The 15,013-nt window shown below is 42.1% G+C and overlaps 1 protein-coding gene across 2 annotated transcripts in view; it reads right to left on the reverse strand.

Moving 5' to 3' along the window:
* Positions 1–10,658: 10,658 nt before the first annotated feature.
* The window catches only part of SLC18A1 (solute carrier family 18 member A1), a 65,762-nt gene continuing 61,407 nt past the window's right edge, over positions 10,659–15,013 (reverse strand). For both annotated transcript variants that reach the window (XM_030201969.1, XM_030201970.1), the window contains exons 14-16: positions 14,271–14,390; positions 11,995–12,128; positions 10,659–11,280 (exon numbers count right to left, since the gene is read on the reverse strand). In XM_030201969.1, the coding sequence (XP_030057829.1) occupies positions 11,182–11,280; positions 11,995–12,128; positions 14,271–14,390 (353 nt within the window). In that variant the 3' untranslated portion in view covers positions 10,659–11,181. The remainder of the gene's footprint in view (positions 11,281–11,994; positions 12,129–14,270; positions 14,391–15,013) is intronic.

A 15,013-nucleotide genomic window follows, 5' to 3' on the forward strand; every position in this document is an offset into this window, starting at 1 on the left:
AAAGACTGCTTTTTATAAGCTAGTGTTTCTATGGTTTGTCTTTGAAGAATCCCTCAGGAATCACAAATCAAACCAAAAATGGTGGGAGAGTGCTTCCACAGCAACAAAACAATATGGAGAAAAACCTTGATGGAATGTGAAAAAACAATATGGAGAAAAACCACAATATAAGCAGATAAACTCAATAGACAGCTCATACAGCACAGCGTGTAATACTGGACAGACATGCTATTGAGTTTATCTGTGGTTTTTCTTCATATTTGTTCGCATTCCATCAAGGTTATTCTCCATATTGTTTTTTCACATTCCATCAAGTTGTGACTTCTGAAGAAGGCACCTTGCCGAAACATGGCCCGTGTTGGGTCTGGACAATGTATGTCACTTTTGTTGGAGAATAAACTTTTAAATTGGAGATATTGGACTTCTGTCAGTTCTTGGAACTATTTCGTCCACCCTTTGGATTGCTTGTCTTTGAAGAGCCAGTCTTGGTTACCCACTCTTTTTGGGCTTCTGAATATCCCTGTCATTGGTGCTTATCCGGTTAGCAGCACTTTCTAACTGAATAAGTGCCTTAGAATATCGACCCCAGTATAACTAGTTTCATTATGGTGTGTTAAACTGAGCTTTTCTTTTTTTGCTCCTTGTTGTTTGAGCATCTTGCATCACTTTTATGTTTTTGCAGAAAAGCAGGTTAAAGTATGTGCTGATAGAAACATGGTTCTTTGAGTTTGTCTGATAGTTAAGATCTATTGTTTTGCTTTGACTGCAGCTGCTACCCTCTTAAGTATCTGCTGCCCTAGGCAGCTGGCCAGTCTTGCCTAATGGTTTGGGAAGAACTGTCCCCACTAATATTTTGGATGCTGGGGGGGGGGGGGGGGGACGACACACCAGCTCATTCCTCACCTCAGGCAGCAGATTGCCTTGAGCCACCCCAATCATACTTACATATTACTATTAAATAACATTTAATTATCATAAGCTATGCTGATATTACTACCTAGCGATTTTTGCACGATGCATTTAACAATGTGTCAGAATTTCACTGTGAATGCTCAAAGTGTCCACCCCCAGGTTTAACAAAGGCCTTCAGTCGCTTTGGGAAGTTCTTAACAGCTGTGCTGATCGGTCCTGGTGGCAGTCTGTCCCAGATCCTCTGCAGCGCTTGAGTTTGGCGATTGTTTGCGGCTTTGGGTGGAGCTCGTGATAGCCTCCAACATTGCTTCCTCAACAGAAGTCAATGTCACTGTGACATCATCAACATAAGCTGGTACTCCAATTTTTTTTTTTAAATAATGGTAGTTTTACAGTGCAAACATTTTGAATGCATGAAAATAGCTGGGTGGTCACACTAAAAAGTCTGTAACTTCACTGTATTTCTTATTCCACTCATCACACAAATGTAGATAGTAACAACAAATAAACCTATAAAATTTCACATTGAGAAAACAGCAAAAAAACTCTAGGGGGTTACATTTTTCCCCTCATCCTGTGTGTGTATGTATAGATAGATAATATCTATCTATACATACACACACGGGCATTTGGGATTCTTGGGGGTTTAAGTATACTGGTGGAGTTCTGCCTGCAATACATACAAGAAGTGTTTTTTATAGGTTCTTGTATTGTCCGCTTTTTGAGGTATGAATGTATAGGTTTTTCCTATCAAGCAAACACAGCAAAGGTGACACCAAAAATGAAGCTAGATGATGTGTAAGTCATACAGAAGCTTTATTCAAATATCCAAAGACTCGACACGAGTCGTGTTTTGGCAACAACAGCCTGCCTCAGGAGTCTAAAAAATAACACACATTATGAAAATTGAGCTGGCTACTTGACTATGAAAGAGAGAGATTTTCTCCTGACTCAACATCCAGTGATTCTGACTTTTTATACGCTACCAAAGATGCATAAATCCATAACTAATCCACCTGGATGCCCCATTGTCTCTTGAAATGTTTAGAGGGGATATTATTCAGCGGCATCCAGTTAAGTATCACCAAATATCCCTATATAGTCCTGCATAACCAATTTAAATGGTCAGGAGCCTCTCCTGGCCATTGAAATCACTTTGAATATAAACCCCGATAAGTAATATCTGCAGATTGGGCAGACAATTTTGTAATGGCCTGTTGCTGAACATAAAGGGGGCTCATTTTCAAAAGAGAAAACTTCTCAAAAATGGCAAAAACGTCCAAATCACGATTTTCAAAACTCGGATTTGAGATGTTTTTTCTCTGCAGTGTGTGTAAATCACAAAGGGACAGGATTTGGGCATTCCCAAAGCTTGGAAGTTCCTCTACCATAATGGAACAAAGCAAAAATGTCTAGAGCTAAAAGTTAGATGTTTTGGTCTAGACCCTAAGTCACAAAAAGGTGCCCTAAATAACCACTGGAGGGACTGTACATTTGTCCATTAGATTGTAAGGTCTTTGAGCAGGGACTGTCCTTCTATGTTAAATTGTACAGCGCTGCGTAACCCTAGTAGCGCTTTAGAAATGTCAAATAGTAGTAGTAGTAGTAGTACTAAGGCATGACCCCCTCCCACCTCCCAAAGATGTGAAAGAAACAGTACATACCAGCCTCTAAGACAGCTTCAGATGTTATGGCCAGTCCTATTAGAGCAGCAAGCAGGTCCCTGGAGTAGCCTAGTGGTCAATGCAGTGGACTGTAGAGAAGAGGATCCAGGCCCACATCCCACTCTAACTGGTAAAGTTGTGGTGTAAGCTCTCCAAAATCCACCAAAAACCTACTGTACCTACATATAGGTGGCACCTGCAGGCACAAGGGCTATTTTAGTGATGTATAGTTGAGTACAGTAGTTTTTTTGATGGGTTTTTGAGGGCCCCCCCATATAATATAAGGGGATAATGGTGAGATGTGTACCTGGGACCTTTTATGTAAAGTCCATTGCAGTTCCCCCTAGCGTGCCCCACTTCTCTACTGGGATGTCTGTTTGACTAGCCTACTAAGAATGCTCCCCCCCCCACCCCCCAATACATGCCAATGGCTTGTTTTTGTGCATTTTTCCCTTGGACATTTTTTTAATGGTCATGACAAATAGATACACTGAGCACAAAAACATCTAGCAAATGGCCATTTTCGAAAAAATAGACATCTGATTTGAAAATTGCCAAGTTTGCTATTGTATTTTTGGACGTTTTCCCCCAAGTGTCCAAAATCAGATTTAGACGTTATATTGAAAGTGCTCCTCCATGCTTTCTTTTCACTGTTAAATGCCTGCAAGGATGTAACACAGACCCGCAGTTTAAAGTCGGACGTCACAGTGATTTCAGCATCTGAACTGGTTTCATGACCTGTCAGCCTTGGGTGCATTTCTATATCACTACACCCTGCAGCCTCTGAATAACAGCTAATGTCAATATTTAATCTGGAGCTTTATTGTGAGGATGTGAATGGAGCCAGGCGCAAGGAAAAGGTCAGCACCCACTCATAAGAAAAGCAAATGCTCTTCTTATTGAAATGGAGAAACAGCTGCTGAAATGATGTGAGGCTCTGACTTAAACAGTAAGAACCTATTTATCCTATCAGGAGTCTGTTTTAGGGAATGTTGCTCCAGATGAACATTCACACTGAGAGGAAGAGTACAGGGTTCTTTTAATTTCAGTCTCCCCAAAATTCGAAATCCAGAGATTTTTCAAGAAAGGAGCAATGCAAAAACCAAAGGAGCCCTTTTATTTATTTGGATTTTGCTCACACCTTTTTTCAGTAGTAGCTCAAGGGGAGTTACATTCAGGTATACTGGGCTAAAGATGCACTAAAATAAACGAGCAGGTAACGTGGGTTTTAAACTGGTTCTAGCCAGTTTAATGTGCAAGTAGTAAACCAGGACATGCACAAAAGGGCATTGTCCTGTCACGGTAGCTGCTAACGAAAATGGAATGCAGATGAGCAAATTAGTATTATAATGTGTATAATTCGTATTACAATGAGATGCACTACCGTTTTCCGATCCCCTCACCATGGAAAACCTAACGGGAGGTCTGCACCTCTCCTTGGGGCTGCTGTGAGGGAATCGGGGGGGGGGGGGGGGGGGGGGGAGAGAAACCGGTCTGCTCTCTCTGCTCTCTACTCTTTTTCTCTCATTTCTTGCAAATATCCCATACGTGTTTCAATTGTGTTAATTTAAAAGAGGGGGAAAGTAACAAAAATACCATTGGAAAGGATGCTGCCGTTGCTGGTGTGTTTGTCCCGGTACTTTCCTGCTTTGCTCTACTACTGTGCGTGTTGCCTGCCCACTCGCTCTGCCTGTCCTAGGAGTAATATAATGGGAGTCTGCGAAGACCCTGCTCCTTTTACCAGTCTGGCTTTACACTGCCGATTCATCTTCCATACACTTTATTCCATTAGTGAAGCCAAATGGACTGATAGGAAAGGGATTTAAACGTTCTCTTTCCGTGGTGAATTTTAAAAGCTGATTGTAGTTTTGTACGGAAGGGGAGGGGGAAGTAAATCAGATGTGAGCAGTGTGAGCATTTCTCCTGGTCCCCGCTGTATGTTTAATGTCTTTTTTTTTTTTTCAACAGGCTTTCTGTTATAACTTTTTTTTTTTTTTACAGTCCTGCTGACTCGCAGCCAGTGAAAGCCATCCTGTTCCCAGCTTGCCTGCTTCGGGGGTGGGGGGGGGGGGGGGGAGGCTTGGGAGTCCCAGCAGCATGTGAATGCAGCTCTGCTTGATGCCACCCATGGCCTCTCAGCCAATCACAGTGCATTTAGCTGACACCAGTGACAGCTAAACGCGCTGTGATTGGCTGAGAGAGACCTGGAGGAGGTTATTTTTTGTCTCCCGATTCCTTTTCTACCTTTTCTTTGTAATGTGCATGAAATTGGGTTTGAGCTGCTCCAAAGTGGATCCAGTGGATGCTGTTCAGGTGCTGAACAGCCCCTTATCCACCGCTGGGTTTCAAAGAAAGGTAAAGAGTATTGCAAACCTGTGAAAGACGCCTACTCCCTAGACTTGAGTGAAGGACGTCCATAAAGAACGTCCTTGGCATGCACAGAGCAGCCAGCATAACGCTTGGCTGCTCTGCGCATGCTCAGTTGGCCGACTGGCTTGGAAGGAAATCCCATGCAAATGAGCTAGCAGCGACCAGCTCATTTGCATGCGATTTCCTTGATGCATGCCCGTTTCTTACCGTTTCGCTAAGGAATCGGAAAGGGAAGGGCTTTAACGTTTTGGTTAGTGCATCTACCCCTGGGTATTTTACTAAACTGTGGCAAAAAGGGACCTCAGTGCACCCTTGCATGGGTTTTCCCCTTGCGAAGGCCATTTTTCACTGCAGCCCTAAAAATGGCCTTTTATTAATGTTCTGAGAAATCAATTGTGTAATAGATAAAGCGGCAGTCAGTACTCCCAAACACTTCTACGTGGAGATTATAAAACTTATCTGAAGAAGGAGAGGTGGACAAAGTATAGATGTAAGAGAATGGACCTCTCACAATGCACAGCTGTCTCAACTCCTAGCCTTTCCAAAATAATTTCTCAGTCATCTGTCACTCCAGCCTCCACCCTCCCTCAACATTTTAAACACTATAATGTTCCAGATTCTTGAGGGGTCTTTTTATTAAGGCGCGCTAATGGATTTAGCACGTGTTAACAATTAGCATGTGCTAAATGCTAAGACACCCATTATATTCCTATGGGCAACTTATCATTTAGCGCACGCTAAATCCAATAGCGCACCTTAGTGAAAGGACCCCTTAATGCAATACAAATCTCACAAAATATACAAAATAAAGAGCGGTCATTTAGCATCAAACTGAAGATGCAGTTTGGACTCTATAATCTACACCTGACGCTTACAAAATGAAAATAGCGTTTTGGCAGTACAGTTGCTTCTGGGGTTACCAGAACAATTAAAGTCGTTGAAAACTAAACAGAAATAAGAAGAATTTCTGTTAATATTAATAACGTTTTTGAGAGACTGCTACCTGTAAAAACAACACAATTATTAACTTTTATATGCACTTATTTATAACTGGCTCCTATGGCCCAAATCCAACCCCCGACATGCCCCCTTGTGATCTGGATGCACTGCAGACAAACTGCATAGAAAAATGTCATAAAAATGAGTTTCAAAGATAGGAATTTGGATGTTATGAACAAAAGAGCATCCAACTGCCGCTTTGTGCCACTTTTTGGACAGTTTTCTGTTTCGAAAATGAGCCCACCTATGTACTATGCCCAAGTTTTCTTGAATCTGGATACAGTTTTCATCTCCACCACCTCCAACAGGAGGCCGTTCCATGAATTTGCCACCCTTTCCATGAAAAAGTATTTCCTTGGGTTACTTTTGAGTCTATCCCATTTCACCTTCATCCTATGCCCTATCGTGCTAGAGCTTGCTTTCAATTGAAAGAGACTCGCCTCCTGTGCACTTGTGCCACATAGGTATTTAAATATCCCTATCATACCTCCCCTCTCCTTGCCCAAAGTCACAGAGACCTAATGGCAAAACTGGGATTAGAAATGAGGGGAAAAAGTGACATCCAATTGTCACAGAAGGAGCTGAGATTAGACCCTAAGGGCCCAATATTCAAAAAATCCTAAATTTATTCTCCTTATTTAAGCTCCTACATTTGTTTCCCATTTTCATCCACACTGAAGAGTCTGTTTTCAGATGAAAACTTCATCTTAATTTAGGATCTAAAAAGTTATCCACCTGATATTCAAAAGGATTTAACCAGACAGGGAGAGGATCCTACCTGGTTAAATCCACTCTGTTATATATTGATAGATATTGTGGTATAGAAGTTTTTGTAACTAACTAACTAACTAACTAAATTGGCCAGTGCCTAGTTAACTAGCTGGAGCAACATTGGAGCTTAGTGATTCCCCCCCCCCCCCCCCGTCCTGATCCCCCTTTCTCCCCCTGCGAGACAAAAAAACTCCTGCTCCAAGCTCCACTCCCCACCCCGTACCTCATAGACCATGGGGATCCAGTGGGGATCCTGTGAGCAGGACTGATGTCCACTTGCTCCTTGCCTGTTGCTGCTGTGTAACTAAAATGGCTGTCATGACCTGTAGCAGCAGTCTCACAGTTAGACCTGTTGAATATCAGTGGATAGCTCCACAAGTGATTTAATCAGACCGGAGCCTTTCCTGCCCAGTTAAATCACTTTGAATATTGACCCTCTTGAATATAAAGTTATGAACTCAGGCCAATTTATGAGCATAACTCTCAAAGTTTGGAGCATAAATCCTTTGAATATTGGGCCCTAAAATTCCAGGCCTTTTCCTGTCTTATACCTCTCTCATTTACTTAGTAGATCTGACTGTACCAACGTTTGGGTGATCAGTTATAAAACCATTAATCTTAGCTCTGATCTTGTTTAACCGAAAACTGTTTATTATTACCATTTCTAATCCATAATCCATTCATTGTGCATTTTGTGGAACTGAAATAACATTGGTTTTAGCTATCAGGAGAGATGCACCGTATATTTTGTTGAATAAAAGCATGAAAGATGGGGAGTGGAAAGCTCCATGATTACAACAGGCTGTTTCAACACTAAAACCTCCTGAGGAATGTGACGGACATTAAACATCAGCCAAAGGCACGGCTCCAGAAAGTCTGTGGGGAAAAGAAGGGGGAGCAATAAGGGAAAACAGATGTAGCATGTTCTGCACATGATTAACAGCGTTGTGGTCTTCAGAGACTTGCACAGGAATGTTGTATGAGAGAATTAGTCAGATGCTAAAGAAGAATGGTATAAAAACAGAGTGGAACAAAGAAGTAGTAAACATTCTGACTCCTTTGCCTTAAGCATTCTGATTTCTTTGCTATATATTGCTTGTTTGTGTAGATATGCTTCCAGTGCAGCAATGCTTCCTGAATACCCAATTGATGGTATTCAGTAAAATTGTAAACTAAAAAAGTGAATAAACTTTTTATATTAAATAGGAAATTCGTCTGGCCTTTTCTACAAAAGTGGCGACCGCGGCAGGACAGAAGATTTATGCCGCACACGGAAAAGAGAAGGCGAGACGAATGACAAATTAAGTGTTTGTTGTTAACGAAGTTTTTTACAGGATTTTGAGAGCAAGCGTTGTTTAAGCCTGATTTCTGTGCACCACGGACGTGGGAGTGATCAACCTACTGACGTGGACATACAGGTGACGACTCCTGGGCTTGCTAAAGAGAAACGTTTGAAATTTTGGCAAGAAGGGAACATGAAGGTAGAAAAACTGCAGTTGTGTGGACCCTGGCCCACACTGAAAGGCCAACCTTTGAGGCACTAGGTAATGCAATGGCTGATGCAGCAGCAACGGAGGTGGTTAAGCAAAGTGAAAAGATTTTGTATAATACTAGACAGACACAGGAAGGGCCACTTACGAATGTAGATAAGATTGAAATGTGGCAGCCAGAGGAACAGGAAAGTGAAAAATGGTTGAAGAAAGGATGTATGAAATTGGGAAGTGAATGGTTTAATGAGGAAGAAGGATTACCTTGCATGCCAATGAGCCAAGCGATTAAGGTATTGACTGGGTGGCATGCAACCATGCATTGGAATAAGGAAACAATGAAACAACAATTTGAGCAAAGATTTTGGACTTTGAAAATTGATAACTTGATTCAACAGGTTGTGCAAAATTGCATGGTATGCAATATTAACATACCTAAACGAGGTCCTAAAATATCACCTGGGACACTTCCAATACCAGAAGGCCCAGCAAAAGAATGGTATATTGATTTCACTGATATGATTGTTCCAGTGCAGGGAAAAAGGTATTTGTTAGTTTGGGTGGATGCTTTCTCAAGGTGGATAGAAGCATTTCCATGTAAAAGGGAGACAGCACATGAGGTGGTACAATGCCTGATAACTCACATTATGCCAAGACATGGGTGTCCGTCTAGAATAATTTCTGATAACGGGACGCATTTCAATAACAGTGTTTTGAAAGAAATGGAAACGATTATGGGTTTAACACACAGAAAAGTATCAGTGTATCGCCCCACCTCCAATGGTTTGGTAGAGCGCTACAATGGTATTTTAAAAACAAAATTGAGAGTCTTACTAAAATCTCTCAATAAAGAAATGGTGGGAAAATTATATACATGGCTTGATGTATTGCCATTAGCATTAATGACAATAAGGGCCCAACCTAATGGGCGTACTAAATTGACCCCATTCCAAATTCAGACAGGACGTCATTTCTTCCCGATGCAGACAACAAGTACTGATAGCACAGCTCAGTACTGGCAAAAGCTACAACCGATGTTGAACCTGACAAGTGATATGATCTGAACAAATGTAGTATCACAGGCAGGGACTACTAATGATGTTTGTGCTTTTAAAGTAGGTGATCTAGTACTACGAAAGAACTTTACACATAAAACATGGAAGGATCTTGTGTATGTAGGGCCTTTTGTTATCACGGCCCTTACTCAGACCGCTGCCCGTCTGGAAGGTCATACTTCTTGGATACATTTATCAGATATTCGACTAACTAATAATATTGAAATGGACAAAGAATAAACAAACATCATGTCCCTAAACATGATGGTATTGGACTGTTGTTGTTTGTTAATCTCAGCAGAGTGGACAATGAATACATGTGAGAATAGACTTGTTACAGCGGCCAAGATGTTGAATTTGACTGATTGTATCATATGTGCCCACATCCTTGTCCTTGCCAGCTATAATATATGGGACTACAATGATAAAGTTGGGTGGGCACCGTTATCCCAATAATACCTGTGTAAGGGATGATGGAAACCTTCATTGGACAAATGAGACTATTTATAAGCAAGCCTTGCTTACGGACGACATCATTTTGGTGTCTAATCAATAGTATGACAACTGAAAACATTCCCCTGATAAAGTGCAATTACACGCACAATGTTGTAACAGGTAATTGGTCTATAGAAGGAAGTACAGTGATTGTAAATGTCACAGCCACCAAAGAAAAGTGTGGCAATAAAACAAGCTGCAATAAGACTTTAACTCAAGGATATGTAACAACTGATTCAATGAATGTTAACACTTTGGAATATGCTTTTAATTTGTGTAATTTTTAATGCCACATCAGCTAATGAAAAGTAAGAATGAATGACAGTGTATTCCCCTTTGATGAAGCTCACTTCACTGTCCTATAAATTATATACCTCAAGAGATATAAATTTTGTACCCTAGTACAATTGAATCTGTTTAATGCTGTGTAACATGTGTATTAGCATGTTTGCAAAGATGTGCCAGGATGCTTTTAAAATGACAATGGTAACTGAAATCAAGAATGAATAGAACTTTAATATGTCAGCCAAAAATATTGAAAAAGCGTGCAGAAACTGAATGCCACAAACAGGGGGGAGGAGATTTAGAAGGGAGGTAAAGAGAAACAGACTGGAGCTGAAACAGATGTGTGAGGCCTGGAATACCAGTCCTCAAGGGAGGATTTGTTGAATAAAAGCATGAAAGATGGGGAGTGGAAAGCTCCATGATTACAACAGGCTGTTTCAACACTAAAACCTCCTGAGGAATGTGACGGACATTAAACATCAGCCAAAGGCACGGCTCCAGAAAGTCTGTGGGGAAAAGAAGGGAGAGCAATAAGGGAAAACAGATGTAGCATGTTCTGCACATGATTAACAGCGTTGTGGTCTTCAGAGACTTGCACAGGAATGTTGTATGAAAGAATTAGTCAGATGCTAAAGAAGAATGGTATAAAAACAGAGTGGAACAAAGAAGTAGTAAACATTCTGACTCCTTTGCCTTAAGCATTCTGATTTCTTTGCTATATATTGCTTGTTTGTGTAGATATGCTTCCAGTGCAGCAATGCTTCCTGAATACCCAATTGATGGTATTCAGTAAAATTGTAAACTAAAAAAGTGAATAAACTTTTTATATTAAATAGGAAATTCGTCTGGCCTTTTCTACAATTTCAGCAGTAGCTGAATTATTTTCCAACTGTGATACTGGTTCTTATTGGATCCATAGAAGAAGGGGCTTGCGTGGTACTGGAAGCTCATGTAGATACAACTTGCAAGGAATCTAGACCCTGTGCACTGGTAGAATTCTGTGCTGTGGTAGTAGTTATAACTTTTAATAGAAGCCATGATGGTCCCTGATTCTGAGGGTTGCAGGTATGAATGCTTCTGCTCTGTAAACAGGGCTCCATTAGAAATTGGAAGGCAACATCACCAGCAGCTACTCTACGCCCTCTAGCTCTCATCACTGCCATCCGAGAGTGGGAACTCCCGTGGGGTTTTTTGCATGGTGTAACATTTTGTTTGCATCTGACACACTTCACTTAAAACTGCCTGTAGGCAAAAAGAAAAAAGACAAAAGAAAAAGAACTAAGATCACAGAATCAGCAAAGCAATCATTTTGTAAGCACTGTAAAGCAGATCGAGTACTATCAGTGCCGTAGCGAGGGCTAATGGCACCCGGGGCGGGTCGCCGCTGCGCACCCCCCCCCCCGGGTGCAGCATGGCGCGAACCCCCCCCTCTGCGGCGCACCCCCCGACCGCATTCTTACCTGTGGGAGGGCCGATTCGCCCCGAGTGCACGTCACTCGGAGCTGCGTCAGCCCCGCTGGTTCCCTGCTCTCTCTTTCCCCCGGAACAGGAAGTAACCTGTTCTGGGGCAGAGAGAGCAGGGAACCAGCGGGGCCGGCACCCCCCGAGCGCGTGCACCCGGGGCGGACCGCCCCTCCCTCCCCCCCCTTCCTACGCCACTGAGTACTATCATAGGTGGAGTTTTCAGCTCCTAAATTTCTCTCTGCTTGGATGGAGAGACTGCAAAAATGAATCGCAAGAAAGGGAACCCAGTGATCCTAGCCTCGTTTCCAGGTGAATGATTAAACTGCCTGTTGTAGACTTGAGCTGGGGCTTCCATTTTAAAATAGATGATAATTAAGATAACCAGTAATAGCCTGAAATCAATTCTTTGATTGACTTCTGCTCATCACAAGTTTCAAAAGTATTCTAATTAAAACTGCTAATGTGTCTGCCCAACTTTCTGAAACCACTGACCATTTTCTCTTCCTTAGCAGGGGGGCTTCGCAGAAAGATGCCGAGAGGTGCATATACAATGTTTATGACCCCAATGATAACCATTAGCCAGGGAAAACCAATAGCCTTCACAATGACACCTCCTATGGCAGGACCTGTGGGAAAAGAAAGCAGATACAAGAATGATCGTCCAATCTTCAGTTAGTCATGCCAGAGAGAACAGACCAAGGTTTAAACATGAGCAGTTTTCCCACATGGAACTAGGAATCCTGCTCCACTTCATCCATCACAGACCTTGGAGGGCAGCCCTGATAGAACATTTGAACCCTCTAACAAAGATCCTGTTCTTTCATGGTAACTGTTACTGGATCACTCAAACCTTATGCCAGTCTCTGCTTTTTCATGATACATGTGTTCCAGGATCACCGAACCTTTCTACTCTGTTCCTTCTCAACTTCCGGAAATCACTAAAGACTTACCTGTTCGAAAAGGCATATCCTAAGGACCCAACTTAATTACCTGAATCCAGTAACTAAAAGAAACCCAAATTTGTTATGAACTTAATGAACTTTATATAACTTCCCTCTCTATGTTTCCCTAATGTGTCTGTACATATCTATTTCATTTAAAATAACATCACTTTATATTTGTTTCTTCACCAGAGGAGGCTTTCGCCCCATGGCGCTATGTAAGCCACATTGAGCCTGCAAATAGGGGGGAAAATGTGGGGTACAAATGTAATAAATAAATAGGATAACTGAAATCGCCTGAGTAAAACTGGGGGAAAAAAAACCCTATCCCAGACACCTAAATTTCTAACCAAAATATACTGCTTTTCTCCATAGAGATCTCTGACATGTTGTTAGTGTTGATATCATTTAGGCCTGCAAGAAGCATCACTATTGGATTATCTATCATGGTTCTAACTTGTTTCAAAGAAAAATAACATCTTTCTGTATTTAATTCAAATGATAATTCTATAAGGGAAGGAAGGGGAATTTTGAATTTATCTCATGCCTCAATTGTAGCTCAAGGCAAGTCACATTTATGTATGGTAGATATTTTCCTGCCCCCGGAGGACTTACAATTTAAAGGGCCCTTTTACCAAACTGTAGTAAAAAGTGGACTTAGCATACCCTTAAGTGGGTCATTCCTGCATGCTAAGGCCATTTTTCTGTAGAGGTAAAATGGCCAATTTTCCTATTTCCCTTATTAATAGCCATGTGTTAATTTTATCATTGGCGTGCCCCTGCCACTACCCATTATGTAGGCAGTAAGGACTCATGTTCTAAGCACGCACTAATCAGTTACAGGGCCGTCGAGAGACTGAACTGGGCCCAGGGTAGCCCTTCTGCTGCTCTTCCTCTCAGGGCATGCTCAGTTTCAAAACCAAGCATGCGTGCCTGAGAGGAAAAGCAGCTGTTCAGCTGGGTAGAAGAGCAGCGCTGGAGGTACTCCTTTGGGTCCTCCCTAGCCTCCAAGGGGGGGCATGGCTGTGGCACTGGAGTTTTCTCTCTCCTGCTCGTGTCGGGATGCGATCACTCAAGTCCCGTTACTAAGCCATGCTGTAGGTGCGCTAACTTTATAGCATGCGCTAAAAATTATCACGCTAATACTAGAGACACCCATAGGAATATATGGGTGTTTCTAGCATTAGCACACACTAAAAAGTTAGCACACCTACGGTTAACTTACCTAGGGCCCTGAGGGCTTCTTTTACAAAGCCATGCTACCGATTCTTTGTGTGTCAAATGAGAGGAAGCCCATTCAATTCCTATGGGCTTCCTCTCATTTGCGCGCAGGAATCGCTAGTTCAGCTTTGTAAAAGAAGCCCTAAGTGACTTACACAAGATTACACAAGTGGAGGAGTGGCCTAGTGGTTAGGGTGGTAGACTTTGGGCCAGGGGAACTGAGGAACTGAGTTTGATTCCCACTTCAGGCACAGGCAGCTCCTTGTGACTCTGGGCAAGTCACTTAACCCTCCATTGCCCCATGTAAGCCGCATTGAGCCTGCCATGAGTGGGAAAGCATGGGGTACAAATGTAACAAAAATAAAACATAAAATAAATACCTGTGGACACAATAGGATTTGAAGCAGGCTTCTCTATTTCTGAGCCCACTGCTTTAACCATTAGGCTATTTTTACACTCCAGGATAAGATAAATAAAGATAGGTTTGTTAGTTCTATCAGATCTCTCATTGTCTGTTATATTCTACCTGCAGTAAAAAGAGTTCAGCCTACTGTGGATGTGGCTTTAGACACCACTTGGTGGGGCAGAGGTAGGGAGCACTCTTACCAATAGCAAATCCCATGCAGAAAGCCACATCTGCAATAGCATACACGCTTCCATAGACAGATGCATGGCGCAGATCTACAAGATAACCCATGACGGGCATCATAGCGGAGTCCACCATCCCTGTTCACAAAACACACACACACACACGTTGGTAAGAAAACTGATGGCAGGAACCCAAATGCATTCAGCACAGTTTGTACTGAGAACTTCACCTGAAGCAGGGAGGCATCAGAGGACACTCCTGTAGGTGCAATAAGAAATCTCTTCCCTTAGTGTCTCCATTTAAAGACAATTCCTCAGCCTACCTCCTCCTTTCCCTGCTGTTTGTTTTACTTCTTTTTCATGTGGTAAAATGAGTTTGATTCTAGGACCTTGTGACATGGGATAATATGAACTCTCTGTTTATTCCTGCACCCAGGGGCTGTATGTTGTACTCCCAGGAGAGAGTAAGCAGCAGAATGCCTTGGCAAAGGTACTAGGAACTAGAATCGGATCTGAGTCTCTAGGGGTTCCTAAGTAAAGTTGTTTATTATGGTTTGTTAAAACTTACTATGGAGCTCATTTTCAAAAGAGAAAAACGTCCAAAAAGCGGCATAAATCTGTATTTGGATGTTTTTCTACAAAAACGTCCAAGTTGGTATTTTCAAAACCAATTTTTAGACATTTTTCTATGAAGTCCATCAGAAGTGTGTTCAAATCACAAGGGGGCGTGTTAAGGGTGAGTTCTGGGTGTTCCTAACACT

Source organism: Microcaecilia unicolor, chromosome 4 (assembly GCF_901765095.1).
Source record: "Microcaecilia unicolor chromosome 4, aMicUni1.1, whole genome shotgun sequence".
Taxonomy (NCBI): Eukaryota; Metazoa; Chordata; class Amphibia; order Gymnophiona; family Siphonopidae; genus Microcaecilia; species Microcaecilia unicolor.